The sequence below is a fragment of the Pseudonaja textilis genome, chromosome 1, assembly GCF_049901715.1.
Source record: "Pseudonaja textilis isolate UNSWEBS1 chromosome 1, rPseTex1.2, whole genome shotgun sequence".
NCBI classification, from domain to species: domain Eukaryota; kingdom Metazoa; phylum Chordata; class Lepidosauria; order Squamata; family Elapidae; genus Pseudonaja; species Pseudonaja textilis.
In genome coordinates, this window is record NC_141990.1 from 248805098 (window position 1) to 248827273 (window position 22176).

General features: G+C 34.0%; 1 protein-coding gene across 5 annotated transcripts; it reads left to right on the forward strand.

Moving 5' to 3' along the window:
- Positions 1–1701: 1701 nt before the first annotated feature.
- Positions 1702–21062, forward strand: CCDC34 (coiled-coil domain containing 34). Of its 5 annotated transcripts, none has more exons than XM_026706236.2 (8): positions 1724–1843; positions 2079–2308; positions 5013–5136; positions 7882–7998; positions 14215–14373; positions 16137–16278; positions 17118–17208; positions 19762–21062. In XM_026706236.2, exons 2-8 carry the CDS (start codon positions 2094–2096, stop codon positions 19838–19840), a joined length of 927 nt encoding a protein of 308 aa, XP_026562021.1. In that variant the 5' UTR covers positions 1724–1843; positions 2079–2093; the 3' UTR covers positions 19841–21062. The 5 variants fall into 5 exon arrangements, with proteins under 5 accessions (XP_026562013.1, XP_026562021.1, XP_087777368.1 ...); XM_087921242.1 differs by having other exon boundaries at positions 7882–7989; XM_026706228.2 differs by lacking the exon at positions 19762–21062 and having other exon boundaries at positions 1702–1843; positions 7882–7989; positions 17118–18048.
- Positions 21063–22176: the final 1114 nt, after the last annotated feature.

Below are 22176 nucleotides of genomic sequence, written 5' to 3' on the forward strand. Positions count from 1 at the left end.
ATCTCAGTATCTCCAAGTCCCAACATATCAAAATATTTCAGTTCCAAAAATAAAATACTGAAAATGCATTTTTATTGCTTTTTAAAACGTTTTAAATTCTAAGTCCATTTCTTCAAAATGAAACCAGTTAACAAGCTCCAAACCATAACGTGGCAATTTTGGTATTTGGACTGTTGCCCTGAGGTTCTTGAACTACCAGATCCACCTAACTGGGTGTGCCCACATCTGGGGCATGATATGTCAACACTCAGTTGGTATTGCTATCTTTCTGCCTTCCCAATCAATGCAGCAGTTGGCAAGAAAGTCTAGAAAAGTATGAACAGCACTCTGGACTCAAGGGCAGAGGGGTCACCCAGTAAGCCATGAATCAAAGTGTGGTGCAATCCGGGGTATGAATTGAGAGCGTGGCTGTCTTGATAGTGAGGAACCTATGGAATAAGATCATTGCATAAGCAGGGATAACATCTGCTTGAAACAGGATTCTCTAACAAGGTAGCTGTTCTGATCGTATTTAAGAAACAGTAAAACTGCATCCATAATGATGGAGACGGGCTACTGTATCCAATATATACATATATTGCAAAAAGATTCAAACAATCACTAGAAGACAGTGCCATCCACTCATCTGGATTTTTGAAACTCATCTGTGGGAGCTTTTAATTTTCTAAGGTTTGTGGGGGGGGGGGGAAGTGATGGAAATACAATAGTAGCTGCCACTTAAATCAGAATAGAGCTAGAGGGGACCTTGGAGGTCTTCTAGTCCAATCACCTGCTCAAGCAGGAGACCCTATGCCATTTCAGACAAGTGACCAAGTCTCTTCTTGAGCACCTACAACTTCTGAAGACAAGCTGTTTCACTGGTTAATTGTCCTCAGAGTTAGGAAGTTTCTCAATTCCAGGTTGCTTCGCTCTTTGATTAATTTCCACCCATTTTCCTTGTCCTGCCCTCTGGTATTTTGGAAAATAAGTTGACCCCTCCTCTTGTGGCCGCCTCTCAACTACTGGAATATTGCTATCATAACCTCCCCCCCCCAGCCCTCTTCTCTAGCCAAACCCAAATCCTGCAACCATTCATGTTTTAGTTTCCAAGCCTTTAATCATCTTAAGTTGCTCTTCTTTGCACTTTTCCCCCAAAGTCTCAACATATGTTTTTGGAATTTGCTCCATGCTAGCAGGAAAATTATAGCAGAACGTAAAAAACAACAACCAAACAATTCACAACCTGAAGGGGTTCAGAACGGATTTATTTGCCTGAAAAGCTTTCTAATTCACATTAGAGCAGAGATTGGGGGAAGAGAGAGAGAGACATGCAAGCAGCACTCGAACCCCATTGTTTCCTCATTCCAAGCCTCAGCCTCAGAGGGAACTTAAGCCCTTTGGCTAAGCTTGGACATGCCGCGCAAAAACACTCCCGCCAGCTTGATGCCCAGTGGTGAAATGAAATTTCGCCTGCGATAGTGACGGAGGCGATGCATTGTTGAAGTAACTCAGCCAGAGATAACTAGACGGCGAGAGAAAGAGCCGGGAGGATTATAACAGACCCACACATGCAGCTGTGGGCTCTGGGCATTTATTAAACCGCTGTAAGTCACCCAGGCAAGGAAAAGGTTAAAAATGAAGGCTGGCTCTCGGGAAAAGTAGGGAAAGAGGAGGAGCCTAATCCCACGCACCGCCAAAGCGGAGCGGGGACCGAGACGTTCTAAGGCGGGCTTCCTGAGAGATGGCAGAGAGGCGTCTCTGTTGCCATGACATCCATTGCGCATAGTGATTGGTGGAGTCGGCTCTGCCGCAGGGGCGAGTGGGAAGCGAATGAACGCTGCGGGTTTAGAAGAGGCAGCCTCAGGTAGCGAGGTGGTGTTGTGTCCTTGAGGACCGTTGAAGGGGGAGGCGGGAGGGAGGCGCGAAGGCGGGGTGTGTGTGGATGGGTGAAGGGAGAGCCCCACAGATGGAGGCGAGAGGGGTTGAGGGGGTATCCCCGAATAGTCGGGTGGGGAGAGTCGAGCGTCATTGGAGGCGGAGAAGCGGGAAAAAGGGGGGTCCGGGAAAACTTGGCACTCCATTTGCTCCTTTCTTCACAGGTACTAATCACCATCATGCCTACTTCCGAGCCCCCCAAAAGCAGGCGGGAGGCAGTCTATTCCTCCCCTGCTAGTTCTGACGACGAGGGGGCCGGCAAGTCTTCCACTTTCTCCCTGATCTCTGACAGTTTCCATCCAGAGTTATCAGATTTCCATCATGGGGGAGAGGGAGAAACAACAACAACTAGCAGGGGATCGAGCATCCCTCAGAAGATGAAACACCACCATAGGTAATGCGACATTCGCACAGTGCAACTTACTATTTTTATTGGGTGGTTATTATGATGATGATGATGCAAATGGGGGCCCAGATAATTCAGAAGGCACACTGGAAAGCTATATTTAATATTGGTGGGAAGTGTTTTGTTTATCCAAACTCCTCTGCCCTGAGGTGTCACAAACTGAAACAAGGAATTATATCACTACTGGACAGAGCCTAGATTTGTTTTGCAAAGTGGTAAAAAATATCCCCCTTTGTTCTATTGTGCAGTGTTGCTGTTTATTGTTGCCCCAATAAAGTGTCATCAAAGTTGTCCCATAGCATTGGAAGTGGCATCTATTATACAAGAAAAGCAGTGGTGGGATTCAATTTTTTTTCCTACCGGTTCTGTGGGCGTGGCTTGGTGAGCGTGACAGGCAAGGGATACTGTAAAATCTCCATTCTCTTCCCACCCCACTAACCTGCTTTCCAGGTCCATTCTCCTGTGCAAGACAACAAAAGAAGACCCAGCCAATCAGCTGGGACTTGGGAGGCAGAGAATAGATGGGGGTGGGGCCAGTCAGAGGTGGTATTTGCCGGTTCTCCAAACTACTCAAAATTTCCACTACCGGTTCTCCAGAACTGATCAGAACCTGCTGAATACCACCTCTGAAGAAAATGCATCATGGTATTTTAGCTTGGTTAATGGCATGTTTGCCCCCAAAATTAATCTTCATTATTTTACACAGTGATTCTAGACTAATTGATAAGAGAAAATGGCTTCTGCTTTATGTACTGCATAAAGCCGTTTTAGACTGAAGTAGCTTATACATCTTACAGGTATATAAACTTAGAAATCCAATTTCTTCCCTAGAAATTTATTTCTATTTTGTGTTTCATCGGAGATTGATTGGATATTCCTTTCCCATAGACAAAGATGTATGTATGTCAAGTTAGAAAGTTACAATGGTCATATCAATAAATAACTGAAAACAAGCTTAGTGATTACTAAATTTTTAAGAAATAAGCTAAATATTCAAGTACTTTACATCCAATAAGAGGCACAACCATCAGATTTTTGTAAATTGTTCTGGAGGGTTGAATTTCCTCCAAATTAGATGGAGACACATAAATTGGGATTGAACAAAATTAGAGAACATTGCATGAATGGCTTATATAATATAGAAAATAATTTTATAAAGTTAATTTTGCCTATTTTAATTACTTTTCAAATGTCCATGTTTGGGGCTCTTAGTAAATCAAATGAGCCTGGATTAAATAAGCACTATTATAAAGACATTGCCTTGATTAAACATTTAGTGTTAAAGGTAAGGAAAATAAAGCTGTTAAAGTAATCAGAGGTAAACTGCAAAAATGGTAGTCCTGACTAGACCAATGTATCTCTGAAAGAGACCAGGTTTGGAAGGCTAAAGAAATGATGCCTACAAATATTATTTGGCAAGACATCTTTACCATGACAGGAAGGAGCTTGATACATATTCCTAGTTCTTGTATCAAGTGTATTAAAAAGTAATTGAAAAAGGAATGTTCTTGGATTACAATATATTTTAAATATTTATCATTTTTTATTTATGTTTAATGTGTTTGAGGAAGTTATTCATTAACATAGGAGCATTTCTCAACAAAAAAAAAAATCTGACAGAAACTTCACTCACCTTCCCCTTGCACCTTTAAATTGATAACCATTATTATACATTATTGTAATGTTTTAGGGAAACAAATATTGTTATTCTATCACAAGGCCTTGTCATTTGAGTTAATTCCAAAAGCCATGTATAATTAACTTAATGCATAGTTAAAAATCAAAAATCAAAAACATACATTTGAATACTGTGGTTGTTTCAGAAAAAAACAGGGTACTATGATAACAATTGCATACTGATATGCTAGCAAACAATGTGATATGATAGGACTGTATACTACCGTATCATAAAGACCTTAATGAGTCATAGATGAAATATCCTGATTATCATTTTCATGATATACATTTTTAATTAAAATTGAATTTAGAGACAATCATTTTCACATATATTGAAAATACGTATTTAGATCAAATCATGAATTTATATCACTTTTTCCCTCCACCCCATGTAATTATGAAAAATCTGCAATTCTGAAATCGTGGGTTTGGGCTTTTGATATTCTTTGGGATTCAGTAAAATAAATAAATAAATATATCTGAGTACAATATTCTATGTATTGTTTACACTCTGAATAAATGTTTACATTATACTAATGCAATACATAAAAGCCATAACTTCTACGACCAGTATATATTTAAAAAAAGTTTATTGGAGGAAAACTTTCATTTTAATTGAATTTATTAAGTATTGTTACATGTTTCTATACACAGAAGAGACAGACATTGTACTATATGAATGGAACTCTGAGCAACATTGGATGAAATCTTCTAAGGTTATAATGATTTCCATTAGACTACAATTTTTCTCTCTTTGCTGTGACCACATTCTATTTTCCTACAGAAGCAGATTTGGAGAATTGCATGGAGACTTTTAAAGGGAGAGAAGGGAGAGAAGACTATACTATAGTATAGTAGCAAACAGAGTTTTGGGGGTAAAATCCCATAATTATAGTAATCTAAAGAACAATTCATAATATTACTTGTTTCTCATTTTATTTGAAAACAAAGATTTGTTTTAAAATTGTATTCATTAAACACTATTGCATCTGATCTCTTATTTGTCAATTCACAGTCTGGAACAAATTAAGGATACAAATAAACTTTCACCTGTTCACAATAGTCTTTCACCATGGGAAGAATGGTTCCTTTGCAAAGAGAGAGAACTACGTGCTCGTTTACAAATGAAAGCTTTGGAGGTGAAAACATAGCTTATTATCTTTATAGTTAACAACAGATTGTGAGACATCAAAAGGCATACTTTCCCGATTATTTTTTAAAATACAGATTGTTTTTTGTATTTTTATCATATTTGTCCTGCTTTTTATTTGCTGATTATGTCCTGATTCATTACTAGTAGTGAATATTTTTACTCTGTTTTTATTTATGTTATGCTGATAGAAGCTATTACTTGAATTTTACTTAATCAACTCCCTCCTAAATGTTTAAATTTAAATTTAAAATGTAATGCTTTAAAAAAAGTTTCGTACATATGTATTGAAGCTTTAACACATTAAAAAGGTGTGCTGTTCATGGGTAAGTGAAATTTTATGATCCAGGGTAAGAGATGGTTGGCTATAAAAGTATATTATGGTTGACATGTGTTGTGATAAACTGTAGTATGTAACATGACTGTTAGAGAAATATGTTGAGCTTTTGTCCATTTCAAAATTAAATTTATTTCTAAAAAGTATCATATTAGTACCCTTTTTACTCATGAACTTATCTAATGTTCTGGTAATATTCAGAATAGTCTCACTTCATTTTGTGAGATGATGCAGTCTTAATATTGTTTGCACTACCTGCATTTTATGAAAAATTCTGTCGTTTCAATTCTATCTATGCTGATGGACATTTTCGACTATAATTAAGAGTAATTTTTGAATGACTGGTAAAAGACTTTATTGTCCCAACTATTTTATCTAATTAATGTAAACCTTCCTGCAGTTTACCAGGTATGGATCCTAGCTACTGAAGAAACAAACAGGGCTTTTGGCAAAGAAGAAAATTTGTTGCTTTAGATTTTCAATTTATTGTAAAAAAAATTCTGAGCAATCTTTAGGAAGTCAGTTTGGCCTAGACTAAAGAAATAATTTTCTCTAAGTCCAAACCATTGTTAAGTAAAGAAATGAGGGTACGAAGTGGTTCTTCAATTTTGTTAAACATACTATATTAATTAAGCAATAGTTGCTGGGATGAAACGTGGTAAGCCACAAATCATCTTTTAATAGTACAATCATCCAAATTTTCATGTTTGTATCATTACTATAAAAAACATAGAAACCTCTCCCAGTTTCTTCACTGAGAAATGTCTGTAGTATCCCTTGCCTGCAAGCCATGCCCTCTGCATATCACAAAGGGAGTTTTTGTAAATTTTGTAAGTTTCCTATTGAACAATGCTTCTGTCCTGGTGCTGGTGGGGCTGATCAAGTGGAAGATGTTATCAATTATATCCTCCACTGCTTTGTTTACAATGGGATTAGGCCCAAATTATTAATGACGGATAAACTCAGGGCCTCTAACCTTGCAAAATTAAACTGTTTCCAACAGTCAGGAAACAAAGTTGTTGTCATTTGCACTTAGGAATACTTAAGATCTTTGTTGTAGCTTTGACTTTATTGTAACCTTTTTACTTCTAATACTTCTATTACGCTGTTTTATAATTTCATTATGGTTAGTTTATTGTATTTTATGGCATCTTCATATGTTGTGAACTATGGTTACAAGAATAAACATATTTATATTACATAAATCCTGTTTACAAATCTTAAGAGCTGGGTTTACACAATATGCTAATAAAAAAAACCAATTACATTATGGCTTAGAACATTATGTAGCCCGATCAGTGTCAGTGAGAGCTTCATTAATCATAATGTTTGATTGTAGCCAATAATTGCACAGAGATGTTGATATCACTAAATAGATTATTCCATTTCATTAATTGATATATGTTGGATATTATTCATGGATGCCTAATTCACATATTCTGAGCAAAAACATGAGAAAAGCAGAAAGATTAGGTTAATAGAACAGACCTGCACAGTCTTGCTTTCCTCCACACAGGGAACTTGAGCGAGAGCATTCAAGGCCCTTACATTTGATCAAAAATCAGTACAATATCCACAATGTTCACAAATGTAATGGCAATAATGGTCAGACATTTGAGTCCCTTGTGGGATCCTTACCTATGTTACTGTGATAATCTGTTCATTAACTTTTTTTGAGTGAAGGAGCAATCTGGAGTTTAAGTTCATTGCCTGCACAAACTGGGGTTTCTAATTCTTGGAGGAAAATTCATCTTCCTCAACAAGGGGCATTAATGAATAATTTCCCTCAGTCAGTCAGAAGTAAAATTAAGATGTTTGGCACATTCAAGAAATGTACAAGCACATAGTATTTTGCAGCTTAAGTCAGTGGGATGGATGAAAAGGAAAGTCAGGGCAATTCCGCAGTTTGCCAAAGTCATGCCCTGCCTCTGACAAGAAAATAGGGTTAATCCTTTTCTGCTGAATATAATTGGGGGTGACTTGAGAATGGCACCTTACAATTAGTGTTCTGAAGAGAAGAAGAATTTGGACATATGCCTCAAAACATGAATTTCAGCCTGTGGATCTTATCTAGACTTGCTTCAATGTTTATTGTTTTCATCAAGACAAATTATAGGTTTTGGAAGGACAAGGCATCCAAGATATTCATTAACTCACCTAACCCCTCATACAACTGCATACTCATTCATTAGAGAAAACTTCATGATAAGTTAAACATACACATCATAATGAAACATCTTGTAGCAAAAAGATTTCTGGAAGTTATTACTTTCATTACTTTAAAATAAAACAAATTTGACGTGTACTTTGCAGTGAGAACTGTATTTGGATTCAAAGTTGCTGTGGTTTATGCAAAGTAATCAAGAAACAAAGAGTAATTTTCATCTCTTTCAATAGGAAATGAATCAGCAAATGGAGGAAACAAAGGAAAAACAAGAACGAGAAAGAAAAAAATTAATTGCTGAAGAGAAACACAAAGAATGGGTCCAAAAAAAAAATGAAGAGGTGAAAAGGGTGAAGAACTGCTTTTCTCTTTCAGCTATATATTGTATTTGTGACATGGCATTTAGTATCTTTTTTAATGTGAACCAAAATAATATTGTAGTTCCTAAACTTTTAAAATCCACTGCAGATTTTTAGTTAGATTTTATTTTGTTGATTCAGTAAGAATTAATGTACTTCCTTCACCATAGCATGAAAATATGACCTTTCTTATTTTGTTAATAACAGTGATTAAGATCAATTAATTAATAGCAGACAAACATATGCATATTTTCAGAATTAGGTTCCATGTGGTATACTGAGGAATTCTTTTTTTGCATAGCAGTTTGTTTAGTTTCAGTGCCACTGATGAAGTAAATTCCTCATAGTTAAATAGAAATTCCTGTGAGTTTTTTATAAATTCTTGTAAAAATACCTGCTTTCTGATGATTAAACACAAATTATATAATTCATAACCAAATAATAATAATTTGGCTTATACTTACATTGTTTATGATGATTTATATATACTTTGAAGTAGTTCGGAATACTCTTTGCTATATAGCAAGCAGTGTTTCCTCATTCTTGGCAATTTTCAGACAAGTGGAATTTCAAATTATAGAATTTCCCAGCCACCTTAGAATAGAATGGAATGGAATGGAATGGAATGGAAGAACAGAGTTGGAAGGGACTTTGGAGGTCTTCTAGTCCAGGAAACCCTACACCACTTCAGATAAATTGTTATCCAACATCTTTTTTAAAACTTCCAGTGTTGTAGCATTCACAACTTCTAAAGGCAAATTGTTCCATTGATTAATTGTTCTAACTGTCAATTGGCTATTGCTATTTCTACTGTATCAACTTGGCTATTGCTAAGAATTTTGGAATATGTAGGGAAATTTGGGAAATATGCACTAGATACTGGATATCAGATAGAATTAAAAACAGGCCAACTTTCTTCTAGTTGTCTGGAACATACTTTTATTTAAACTATATAATAGAATTAATTATTTTGATAATCCATGATGTGAAATTATCAACACTTAGAAAATATAATAGGAGTAACAGGTTTTTATTATCTGTGATGCCTATTTTAGTGTTTGGATGCCAATTTTAATGTTTAATTCAATTTTGTTGATTTAGAAGCAATCTCATCTGCCATCATCAGGCTTCTGTATTACGTTCGTCTGTGAGTCAGACTTTCACAGCCGTTTCTGTTTTAAATTTGGTGCTAGCCTGCTGCTGTGCCAGAATGGTTTTTTCTTCATCCTGACTGGTTGGGAGTCTTGGTCTGTATTTATTGGTCTTGGAGTTTGCTATGTGATGATGGCAGATGAGATTCTGCCAAAACGTTGCTACAACTTTAAAAAGCACAACTATAATGACATGGGAAAATACCCGAACAAAGCTGAATACCATACATATAGATACCCACGAAAACTTAAGAAAACATCTATCTATCTATCTATCTATCTATCTATCTATCTATCTATCTAATGTAACAGAAAAAATAAAATTGCAACAAAAAAAAGTTGAAAAAAGATATGGCTTTCATTTGGTGAGAATGGTGCCTATTTTAGATCACAAGGACATCTTGCTTTGACATTAAGTTGTGTTCAATGTACAAAAATAAACGATCTACTATCAATCTTATTCCTATTTAATGTGTATTATAAGTCATTGAGGGATAAACACATCAACATTTTGTGCATCCTGAAGAATAACATTAAATCATTCAAAATATTCTGGATTTTTCAGGAAAAAAATTACACTGATTTTTCTCCAAATTTCATATTTTATAATTAAATTTTAAGTCTTTTGGCTTAGGAACATATGTAACAAATGGAATTCATAGCAGAACAATTCTGGCTCAGATTTAGAAAGATGAGTTCTTTAGAATAATTGATGGAAAAATGAATGTCCTTCATTCAGCCTAGCTGTATCAGTTGCTTTGTAATTATACAAAAGTTATATTAATTACAATAATCCTCTATCAATTTCTAAACCATGCTTATACAAAAAGAGAATATTATATGTATAAAAATCAGTAAGCCTCGTAGAATAAAATTAATATATGAAATAATTTGTCAAAACTGGAGGTGCTATAGCATGCAGGCGCTTTTTATGAAATAACATACTTTAAGCATCATATTGTCAATAATTAGCTAAAGACACCAGTTGCTGCCTAACATCTTACATAGTTTCCCATAGGCATGAAATATTTTGTTGAATTATATTTTAAATATGTAAAAATGAGACACAGATGAAAAAATGCTGTTTCATCTGTGTTAATTCATGATTATTCCAGTTCCTTATTCATTAGTATTAGTATTAGTTTTAACATCTAATTATTTTAACACTTTATAAATAACTATTATAATCTCATATCATTAAGAACATACATTACTTTAACTATCATGTTCAATCACATTCTATGCTATTTAGAACTACCAACTTAATTAGGTTTCAGCAAAAGACTAATATTACAACTTCTCAAATAGTACATAAAAAATAAATTACCTGTTAACTATGCTTTCCATGTTCTACCCAGGTTCTCCAACAAGAACACTGCCCCTTCTATTCTCAAATTTTACCATATAATAACTTAGCATGTTTATAGGATCAAACTTTACTTTCTATTTTATCTGATGATAATTCATCGTAACCTTTGAGTACTGGCCATAAAAATTGTCCACATAATTTAGGAACCCCAAAGACATATTGAGATTAAGTCCTACATATATTATACCCAGAAAGATTCCAAAACCATCAATTACAGATATTTAAAATGCCAGCCCTTTTCCAGGTCATGCTATTCCTGGGTCAGCATAGCAATTTATTGTCCAAAGCTGATGCAGTTTGAAGCACTTCAGACATGACTTTCCAGACAGAACAGACTTGTTTAATGTCTCAATCACTCTTGGGACATCTCCATTTATTTCTGGCTCACAGAATCCTGTGAGCCAGAATCTTCTAGAAGCTGCCAAATCATCCAAGAATGACATGGTCCAAAGGAGATTTAGCAACTAGGCTAAAATTCTAACTGCAAATTTAACAAAAACAAAAAGAAATGTTATATAACTAGTAAATTGTTTTGTAATATAAGTACATGATACTTTAAATTCTTTATTTTAGGAAAATTAATAAAATAATTCTGTTCACTGTTATATTGTAATTTTTTGTTTGCCACTTGTGTCGTGCTATTTTTTTTCCTGTGCAGGCACTATAGACAAGTGGAAAAATCAGTTTTGTTGACTGAAGTTTCAGGCTGCTTTTGCTAAATACAAAGCATAAACTATACTAGTTTTGGCATGTTCAGATGTGCAGAGTTGATATTTGGTACGTGCTGCTGCTGCTTGGTGTTTTGCTTTAGAGAGAGTTAACCTCCAATGGTACATAAGTTGTTTTCGGCTGATGCCAGCAGACCAGGTTTATAATCTAAAATATATATATATGTACATTTTAATAAGGAACAAGTCTTGCAGGAGCCTATGGCTGATACTACTGTTGTTATCTTCTGGGCTTTATTGGTATCAATCCAGCAGCAATTGCTTTGCTTAGCATAATAATGTGTTGCAAATATCATGTCTTAATATTTCAAGTGGAAATTTATGTTTTCCTTTTTTAAAAAAAGTCATCAGGCAATTATGCTGCAGTTTGGTAAAAAAGACACAGGATTTATTTTGAGTTTGCCATTATTCGTTATAATAGAGTCTTTAAAATGGCTTGAGTGCTTGTTCCCATTGTAACACTTGAGACATTCTCAATTTTGTCTATCAAAATGAATAAAATGTAAAATGTTCTGGCTATCCAAGTGAACTACTTGATTCCAATTCAAAAGAAGATTTGTCTTCCATTCTTTTCATTTTCCTAATTATAACCAACTGTATCAAGTCTGTTGGAGTATGGCAACTGTGAAATATGGCAATGGCAATATTTTGGTATGGATATTTTGCAACTTTGAGATCTGGATATCCTACAGTCAGTGACGGAGTATTAATGAGCTGAAATAGTTCTATAAAGAGGAATGGAGCAGAACTCTTTTAAGCTCAATATGCAGAATTAATTAACCCATAAAATAAACATTTAAGTTGCTGCTGATGCAGGTGCCCCCTTACTATATATAAATCTTCATATCTTTTTCCAACAAGGACAGTGAGTGTTGGCTCAATAGGTTCAATAAAACTCACTACATTTTTTTGAATCTCTTTATCTACTGATAAGAACTTAGATACACACTACAGCATAGATCATAGTATTACAGAGTTATAAATTGCTTTTACAGATAATTCTAGAAATATTTGGCATTTCCCTTAATATTGTCTAGTGGTTAAGGATTAGACTAGAAATCATGCTGTTGTGAGTTATAGCCCTGCCCTTAGGCATGAAATACTAGCTGGGTGACTTTGGGCAAGTCATTCACTCTCAGCCCAATCCATCTCACAGGATTGTAGTTGTGAAGAAAATAGGAGAAGGAAGATATGTTAGATATGTTCACTGCCTTGAGTTGTTTATAAAAATAATAAAGGTGGTATACAAACCTATTTATTTATTTGGGAAAATTTTATGGCCACCTACTCACTCACAGTGACTTTAGGTGGTTCACAAGAAGTGAAATCACAATATAGAAAATAAAAAAACAATCCCCTCCCAGCAACAACAATACATGGAAAAAATTAAGAATAGTTCTTAATGTCAGCCATTCTGAAATAAGTTTGAACAGTGGCATGAATTTGGTTAGGGACTGACCCACTCTTTTCTGTTTCAGACTAACTTTGGTCTTACCTTGGCTAATTTGAGCATGACATAAGCCAAACAATCACAATTGTCTTGTAAATGAAACACAATTATAATATTAATATTTATGGGCAGACTCTTATTAAGAAAAACATGAGAAAAAAATAATAGCATAAAATGACAAAACATTATATAAATCCACTGAGTCTGAAGATGGTCAATGGGCCTTTAAAATGGAGATGGTCACATGCATTTTTTTTTTGTAATTGTTCATTGATGATCCACTATGACTAATCTTATCCAGATGTTACCTAGTCAGCCTACAAATATGAAAATAGTCTTTTTTACATGCTCAATTAAAAGAAACTTATAAGTTGTACATTACCAGTGTACCTGATACAGTTTTAATAGCAGCACATACATAACCAAAGTTTCTTGGTTAAACTGGTAAATAATTGTCATAAAGCCAGTAAGTAGCAGGGTGGGTAAAAATCAATGATTTTTTTTTTAAATCAGATTTTTAACATTTAAATTAGATTTTTTAAATTCAGATTTTTAAATTTTTTTTATTAAATGTATTTTAATAAAATGCTTTTGGAGTAAAAATCTATCTAAAGATAGTTTTCTATTTAAGATACATTGATAATTTAATTTATTCAGCATGAAATGGTGCTTAGTTATGTAGCATGAGGCTGTATATTCTGCAATATTTACATTTTTGGTAAACTCATTCAACGAATCCAAGCTCTGCAAGCTGAGATGACATGCACTGGATTGATGCATTCACACAATTTTACAGTAACGATGAGATAAATCATAAAATAAAGTTCAGGAATATTCCCTTATCCCCTTGTTTTACGAATCTATGTATACTACAAACTGTATGATTGTTTGGAGAGAAATGCATCTATATTACCAGACCTTAAGTGTGAAGAGGAAGGAGAAGCAGTAAAAATGAAAGTGAAACCTTCTAAGCAGTTTATGAATATAATATTAAAGAACACCTGTCATTTCAGATCCATCGTGGTAGCACCTGTAAGTGGGCAACCACTTACCTGCTGCCTGCCACATCCCTCACCTTGTTGTGTCACTGCCTCATCATCAGCTACCCCATTAAAGTGAATGGGACTGTCGGTGAGTCAACAGTGGATCAAAGGAGCTGCTGTGGGACAGAGGTGACAGTTGCTCTTTTAAAATTATGGTTTAAATTGAGTTGATTTAAATCCAGCCTTTTTACTAGTGATTTAAATCAATTTGATTTAAATCAAATCCACCCTGGTAAGTAGCAAAATCAAAAAGTGCTATAATAAGATTGCTTTGACAGGTTCAATTTGCAAAAGAAGAGTATAGTATCTTTATAGATAGCCATGGTATATAAGCCAGGTAATAAATCTGCATTGGGACTCATACCTTTCAGGTGCAGGTATTATTGAATAACCAGGGTATCAAGAACTTAGATTTTGTGAGTAGTAATATTTCTACCTATATTTTCTAAAATAATGCTGTCTGCAGGAAAGAAAAGAAAGACAGCGTAAGCTCAAAAGAGAAATGAGAGAAAAGGAAATAAAACAGTTTGAGGAAATACAGTCAAAGGAAAAAGCAAAAGAAATGTATAAGGAATGGCTGAAGAAAAAGAACATGGAAGATCTTCAAAAAAAGAAAGACGAGAAAGTACGTTTAACTTAGCTTTTTATTTGTAGAAAACCAATAACTGATCTTTCTTTTTTGGTGTTAGTTACTAACATTTTTAAAAGAATGTGTTTCTTCCTTTTTCTTCTGGTTAAAGACAATTGGATCTTGTTTGTTAAAGACTGAAGCACAAAAAATCCACAATTGTGTGGTATAGGGAAAGATGTTTTCAGTGATGAAGTAACACTTGTAGAATATTTTTCCACAACAACTCAGTTTGCATATTTGACAGTTTTTTTCAGCACAGGGGTTTCTTTTTACACACATGTTAATCTAAGGATTTTCTAATCTGCCTTCTCTTTGAGACATTTATATATTTTGGTGCTATATTCATTTATTGTTGAATTTTAAATTATTGTTGTATATATTGTCCTGAAATATCTGTTACAATGTGATTAATACAGTAACTACTGTGAACAATATGATTAACCAGTTAAGAGTAGATGAAATAATTTTACATACATACATGTACACACATTCATTATACTCTTCCTTCTTAGAGAAAAAGGAAGACCAAAAAGGTTATAGTTTGGTGGAATTGGTGAATTTCTCAGAAAGAGATGAGCAGTTTAAAGAACATAAAGTAGTATATGGTCATGGAAGAAAGTCGTATATGGTCATGGTTTGCAAAGTTTAATATATTCATCAACTCCATTCCTGAAGATCAGACTACCTTTTAGATCTAATGTGTCTTTCCCTATTCTGTTATTTTTACGAATACATCATATTTTTAAAACTTCCATTCATTAATTTATGCTTTTTAACCTTGCATTCTTCTTACATTCCAAACTGCGGTATTTCATGTGGCATAATCATAAATACATGCAGCCATGAACATTGACATCTTTTGAGGCTTTCACAAAACTTTGTTTATTTATAAAATGTATATGTTATCTGACTTGAACAGTGCAGATCTGGTAGCTTATAATAGAAAACATTCCAAGATAAAAACAAAAGTCAATTTATTTTTAATAAGGAAAAAATAGTCTGGGTTGTTAGATTAAGTTTCGCCTATGGCACACACACTGCATTCCTTGCTTGTATGTTAAGGACAAAATACCAGTAAGCTTTGGCAGATTTGGCTAGCATGTTATAGGCCAGTGATGGTTAACTTTCGGCACTGAGTGCCAGAATTGGAGTGCGTGCACGCCAGAGCACCGGAACCAGGAAGAGAGCAGCTGGCTGGTGCACATGTGCACGGTGGCCAGCAGCACTTCTGGGTTCCAGTATGCGCATGCGCACTAGACAACTGGTCCAGCAGCCGTGCCCATAGAGAGGGCTGTGAGTGCCACCTCTAGCACATGTGCCATAGGTTCACCATCACGGTTATAGGCCATCTAAACTCAATTTTATCCAAAGGTTGCTCACATTTTATACAAACCAGCATCTCTAATCTAAATATTACCTTACAAGTCAGTGTACTGCTACCCTAGTTCCACCAAAAGAAGGTAGATGCTGTATATTGTATCTACTCAGAATAATGATTAAATTGTAAAAATATTACTGGTTTTAAATCTGGTTCGGAAAATTGAAACTCACTCTAGGTTACAAGCACCTTTAAAAAAATTCGTTTTGGTGTGAGAATTAAGCATTTGCTTAAATAATCCATATTTATAAGCGTGACTTATAAAAGTGTAACTATAACTCAATTGTTTCTAGAGCAGCCAATTATCTTGATGAAATATGTTTTTGCAGGATTTCAAGGTACTTTGTATTTAGGTATTGTTACATGCTTACTTTTGCAGGAAAAGGAAAAGCTACGGGAAGCTGAATTACAGGAGAAAAAAGAAAAATCAGAGAGGATGTTCAAAGAATGGCTGCAGAATTCTAAAAACAAGCCCCGCCCAGCCTCTGCTGGCTGTGCCTATGTCAATGGGAAACTTGCAAGTTTGTATCAGTAGTTAATCAACTACTGTAATACAATATTTCCTCAACTTGTATAGAAATGTTGATTTTCAAGTTTTCTTTAAAATGTTAATGAGCCAGGTCATAAATATTTTGGATATGAAGAGGAATTAAGTGCCAAGGCAGGCCTTCAGAGCATACTTAACAGCATACCTGTGACCTCATAGAGGTCTTCATATACCTACAAATATAACCAACTTCATTATTTATAGAAAATAGGTTAAAAAGTGTCACATTGTATTGCTGTTACCAGTGACAACAGACTTTGTTTTTTAAATCCTCCTGACCTAAGAAGAAAGAGAAAGACATAGAGGTTTATTTTTCTTTCCAGTGACGATAAATACAAGATAGTATTGCACAACCTAACAATTAAATGATTACTGGGTTGTCTGGGACCAACCAGGGTAGATTACTGGATTGTCTGGGACCAACCAGGCTAGGGGTGGAGGTACACTACAGAATCCCAGAGAAGGGAAAGATGCAGCTGAAAAAAATACGATTAGAGGCATGATGGTATTTTGTTTGCTAAACAATATAAAAACAAGTGCTACTGCCATGAAAGCAAATTCTGATTAATATTTGAAAGAACCTATGAAAATTATAGACAAGAACTGAAAGGAGTATCAATGGTTTTAGGTAGATAAGGCTAAAAAGTGCAACTGAATGCCAGATAAATCAGTCAAGAAAAGCTCTTTAAATCTTCAAGTTATGACTAACTCAGGTTGTCAAATACTTTATAATTAATCCATTGCTTTCTTCAGTTTGAAGGTAAAATTTAGCCTGCATACTAGTTCTTAACTATTGCTTTCTGAACTTTTCAGCATACCCAGATGGAAATGCCTACCCAGCTCCAGCCTTTTACAACCCCATACCTTGGAAACCAATTCCTGTGCCTCCTCCTAAGGAAGAGAAGTATGTTTCAGTGAAGAAAAATAAGAGGCCTCTATCCAGTCACACCCATAGATCTTCATCAGTGCTTTTTCAAAAATCCAAGAGTAATGTTTATCTTGGATCATTACACAGACTTCATAAATAGCATAGGCATTTTGTGTATAATATTAGTGAAGTTTAAAGTGTTGCATTAGGTGTGACATGTAAACATCTATGATTTCTTGGCTTTTGATACTTTTTCATTTTTTATTGTTAAAGCACCTAGTAGAAAAATAAATGATAATTTCATTTTATATAGGATATCTTGTGAGCCATATCTTTGTGTTAAATACTTAAAAGTATTATATTTACATATGCAACTTCTATTGCTTTTGTGCTTTTTTTGAGCTAGCTAATGTTACGAGATCACCACAGTACAGTGGAAAGATAAATCAAAGTTTTGGCTGCAAGCTAAAACTAAGGCTTTGGATTTTAATCCATTTGGGCCTATAAAGTCAATTAACTGTATTGGGTTTTATCTAACTATGCTTGTTAAACTAACTTGCAGAGTGTGGAGCTGAACATTCTAATACTCTATTTATTGATTTGTGAAATGCATCCCTTTAATATGAAATAAAAGATATGTACTATATTTGTAATATATTTTCTCTTCATCTTAGTTTTTCTGATAATGCTATTGGTTTGTAGTAGGTAATTGTATAAATAGTATTTATTTTAAATCTTAAGCTAGCAGAAGAAATAGAAGTTTTATAAAGTATATAGTGTATCTGCCAATAAATACAATTTGTAATTTCTAAATAAATTGTTTCTTTTTATGTTTTAAAAGCAATTGTTTAAGGAATAAAACAAATCGTTACAAGACTAATGATTTTTATTAATGGCTTATAAAATATACACATTAAAGCATAAAGTTGTTGATTATACACAAGCAGTTACTATATCTTCTACATATAAGTTTAACAAAATAATGCACAACTAAAGTGTATTCTATATGGTTTGGTCATAATTTAAAAACCAAGGGCTGCTTATCCAGATAGGCTTTTCAACCATTCTATAGAAAAGAGATCACTGCAACATTGTCTGAAAAATAAAATGAAAACTGTTTGATAGAACATTTTAAAACATTTTAAAAAAACAAACTTGGAAATAGATACAAACATTAAGCAGCAAGAAATACAATTTGGTGATGCTGACATTATTAGGAAACTGATTAGAATTAAATCCATTTGCCATTAGCTGGGAATCCTGTTTTGAACATTCTGAATACTATATTATGTTCAAGAATCCTTAGAGAGCCAGGCCATTTTTATAATGTTTGAAAAATAATTTCAGCAATCTTTTTTTTCTTCCTTAATGAATGAAAGAGCTTTATTTTTTAATATTTTGAGTAACCAGGCAAAGAGACATAATTTTTGAAGCTACTAGATTATAATCCTTTTCCTGCACATTTTCTGTCCTTATAGAAGAGATTGCATCAGTCATTTAAAAAAGACTTGCACAAAATGAATCATAGATGAATTCAGTTTGAATCTCATTAGCATATCCAGGGTTTTTTTTTAATAGCGTGAGACATCAAGTTCAACAGAGTTTAATTTATTCACAAAAGATGGTGCTCTAGTTCCAAATGCTATGGGTAATTTTAAACTGCCTTGCAGAACATGATGCACAGCTGTCTACAAATTGGCCTTCTGTAAATAAAGCTGACAGCAGTAATTCTAGTGACGTTGGGCAGTTGGGTCAAACTTGTTTTCCTACAATGCCTGTAATATCAAAGAACTTCAGGCTATTGTGGAGCTTGCTCAGCAATCAGATGCTGCTCTCAGTGCCATAGGACTCAATATAGACAATGGCAAATGTTCCTCAAGCAATTGCTCAAGAGTACCTCATTGGCATCAGTCCTAAATATATGCATTACCTCTATGTTTGTTATTGTTTTTCCTTGATCTTTACTGGATGATTTTAGACATGTCAATTTATAACCTTTTAAAAAATAAATAGCTGTACATGTAATGACTATTTTCAGGGCCTGGCTTAGAAAAAAAAAACTAAGCTGAAGTTGCCTGTATACTTTTATCCTCTGTTATATTCTTTGCATTGGAATGCTGTAGATCAGGGGTGTCAAACTCATGATGACACTTCATGTGACATATCACAACTTCCCCCCCTTTGCTAAACCAAGGGTGGGTGTGGCCAGCACATGATGCATCCGGCCTGCAAGCCACAAGTTTGACACCCCTGGTGTAGCCCATTCTTCATCTTAAATCCCATGAATTCTGAGACAGATTATGCCAACAGTATAGCATACCATACTCGGTTCAATAGTGCTGTGACATTCTACTATAGAAGCATGCTATGGAAAAAAGTGGATATAAAGAGCTTGTACATCAGGCTTCCAAACACTGGGCAGAAATGGAAGCAGTTCCAGCAAATCTGCTGACCCAATGAATGATACAAGGCTTGCTTAGTAATTATTTTAAAACAATGTTAAGTAATACTTTTATTATATATGTTAAATGCAGGTTGCTATACTTATTCTCTTATCTTACTCATTGAATCTGGTCTTTGTAATTGCAGAGTTTCAATCTCAACCCAAGCCCGTCTGTTTGGGAATGAAGAAGACAAGAACCATGAACCTAAGGCTGTTAGTCATTAATTCCTCTGCTTTCCTTTCCTAGCATGCATGAAATGCATGAAATAAACAGAAGGCATAGTACAGCATTACTGTGAGAGGTAGTATATTGATGGAAAGTAGATGGACTATAGACAATATTGTTTAAATGTTTTCAAATTTCAGAAAGAAATGCTTTGTTCATCCAAGTTATCCCATCCCCATGTCTGAAGCAATGAAACAATCTCCCCTTTGTTTAATATTATTGAGTCTTAAGAGGAAACAAAATAACAATGACCTCTGTGATCTAACCAATCAGTATATGTGCAAAATATGCATGTATCTGCAATGGGTGCTAAAGGGATGCATTTTTCAGTTTGCATAACATGGTTATCAATTTTCTCTAAAATTCAAATCACTGAAGGGCTTAGGAGAATGTTGTGAAATGGCATAATTGATAAGAATGAAACTCTTAAAAACACCACTGTATAGGATTAAGAGTTATCAGTTTGTTATTGATTTTTTTAATTAAAAGATTTTTAATTATGTTGCCAGAGGTTTTAGTTAAGAAAATGCATCATAAAATTGTAGCCTAAATTTAATTCTATTAATGTCTTTTCACACTTTTAGTGATAATTTATTTTAGACTAAAACATATTTAAAACGAGGTATCAAGAAGAACATAATCTTAGATAAGAGATCAGTGATTAAAACAGCAGCTGAGTCAGTCAGTTATATTAAACATTATTAAGTGCTAAAGAAAAATATATTTGGCTTCTAAATATCAATGGAATTTGATGAGATAGTGTTAACAAGAATAAATGCTTCAAGTGAAGTATTTTTCCCCCCCAAATTTTTTATTTCAATCTGCATATGCACACCAATACATTAACAGTGTGGCATCAATATATCATACATTTTAGTATAGGCAAAATTAATAATATCAATCATATCTCTCAATGCATAATTTCACATTAATTTATAATCCTTCAATGCTTATTTTCAACCTTTCTCTCTCCATATGCCTACCACCATATCAGTTAAACATACCTAGTAATTCCATTATTCAATTTTCTCCCTGCTTTTATTTTTTAAAATAAAAAATTCTCATTTGGCAAGCAGGGTGGTTCTAGGTTTTACATCTCAATACAAACATAACCATAGTTACCTGTTATATTTGTTTAGTTTCATATTGCATCATCCTTATTGTTAAATATTAAGCTTATCCAATTCCAATTCATGTTATATTAATACATATTCATATCTTATTTTACAATGTTATCTAAAATTCTCATCTTATTTCTGTTGTCATTTCTCATATTTTTTCTGTCACATTTGTCATTTTATCAAACCTTATCTGTAAATACAATTGTCCCCTCTGCTTAATAATTCAAGCTAACCACCTTCATTCTACCTTAATATCAATCTCCCTATCTAGTATATAACACAAATATATATATATATATATATATATATATTTCAGTTTCCACATTATATTTTCTCAAACACCTTACGAATCATCTATACATTACAAAACACTTTTCAATATATTCTTATACAACATATTACCTTGCGGAATCTCCTTCCTTATCACCCATTATCTCTCACTCTTTGGACAATGTACTTTCTTTTCATTCTTGTTTGTTTCCTATTCCTCTTTGTTTTCTGGTCCTTTCTCTTAATTCCCTTTTTTCCCATTCTTATTCCCTTCCATTTCTCATTCCAGTTATTAAACTTTTCTCTCTCCCTCTTTTGATTTTTCTTTTGCCCTTTCTTTTTCTGCTTTTTCCCTCTCTCTTTATCCTTTTTCCAAACCATTCTCCCTTTTATCATCCCATCAGACCACACATTTTTAATTCTAATTCCTTCCCCCACCCCCGCTTAAATAATTGTTGTTCGTTTTGTCCTTCAATGTTGGCTTCTTCTTTATAGAACTCCTCCCCCTCTGGTTTATTTTGTTCTTGTATATGCTGAGTCACCATTTCTAATTTCTGTAGTACATAATTGCATCTTTCAAGTTAAATTTTTATCATGTTCCTTATATCTTGCAAATCCAACCTTGACTCTTGTAAGTCCAATCTTATATCAACAAATAGTTTCTCCATTATATCTTCTACTTTTTTCCTTTCCTTTTCTCTTCCTTAATAGTTAAAATCCTCTTCTTTAATAGATATATTCAATCCCAGAGTCCAGTATATTATTTCAGCCAATATCTTTTGAATTTATTTTCAACAATCCATACTTTTGAGGCTTTATTCAAATGGTTCTATAACAATAATAGTTTCTTTTATTTTCTTTTAAGTTCCAAAATCCAAACTCTTGAGAAGACCAGACACTTTTAAAAACATACTGAAGTTTTCCTGTACTATCAGGTGGCGCTC

Bases quoted from the DNA above. Each gene is read 5' to 3' on its own strand.
- CCDC34 (XM_026706222.2), top strand. From the start codon at position 2,094: ATGCCTACTTCCGAGCCCCCCAAAAGCAGGCGGGAGGCAGTCTATTCC. The intron at 7,999-14,214 runs GTGAAGAACTGC...TGCTGTCTGCAG, and splicing joins AAAATGAAGAGGTGAAAAGG to GAAAGAAAAGAAAGACAGCG. The intron at 14,374-16,136 runs GTACGTTTAACT...TTACTTTTGCAG, and splicing joins AAAAAAAGAAAGACGAGAAA to GAAAAGGAAAAGCTACGGGA.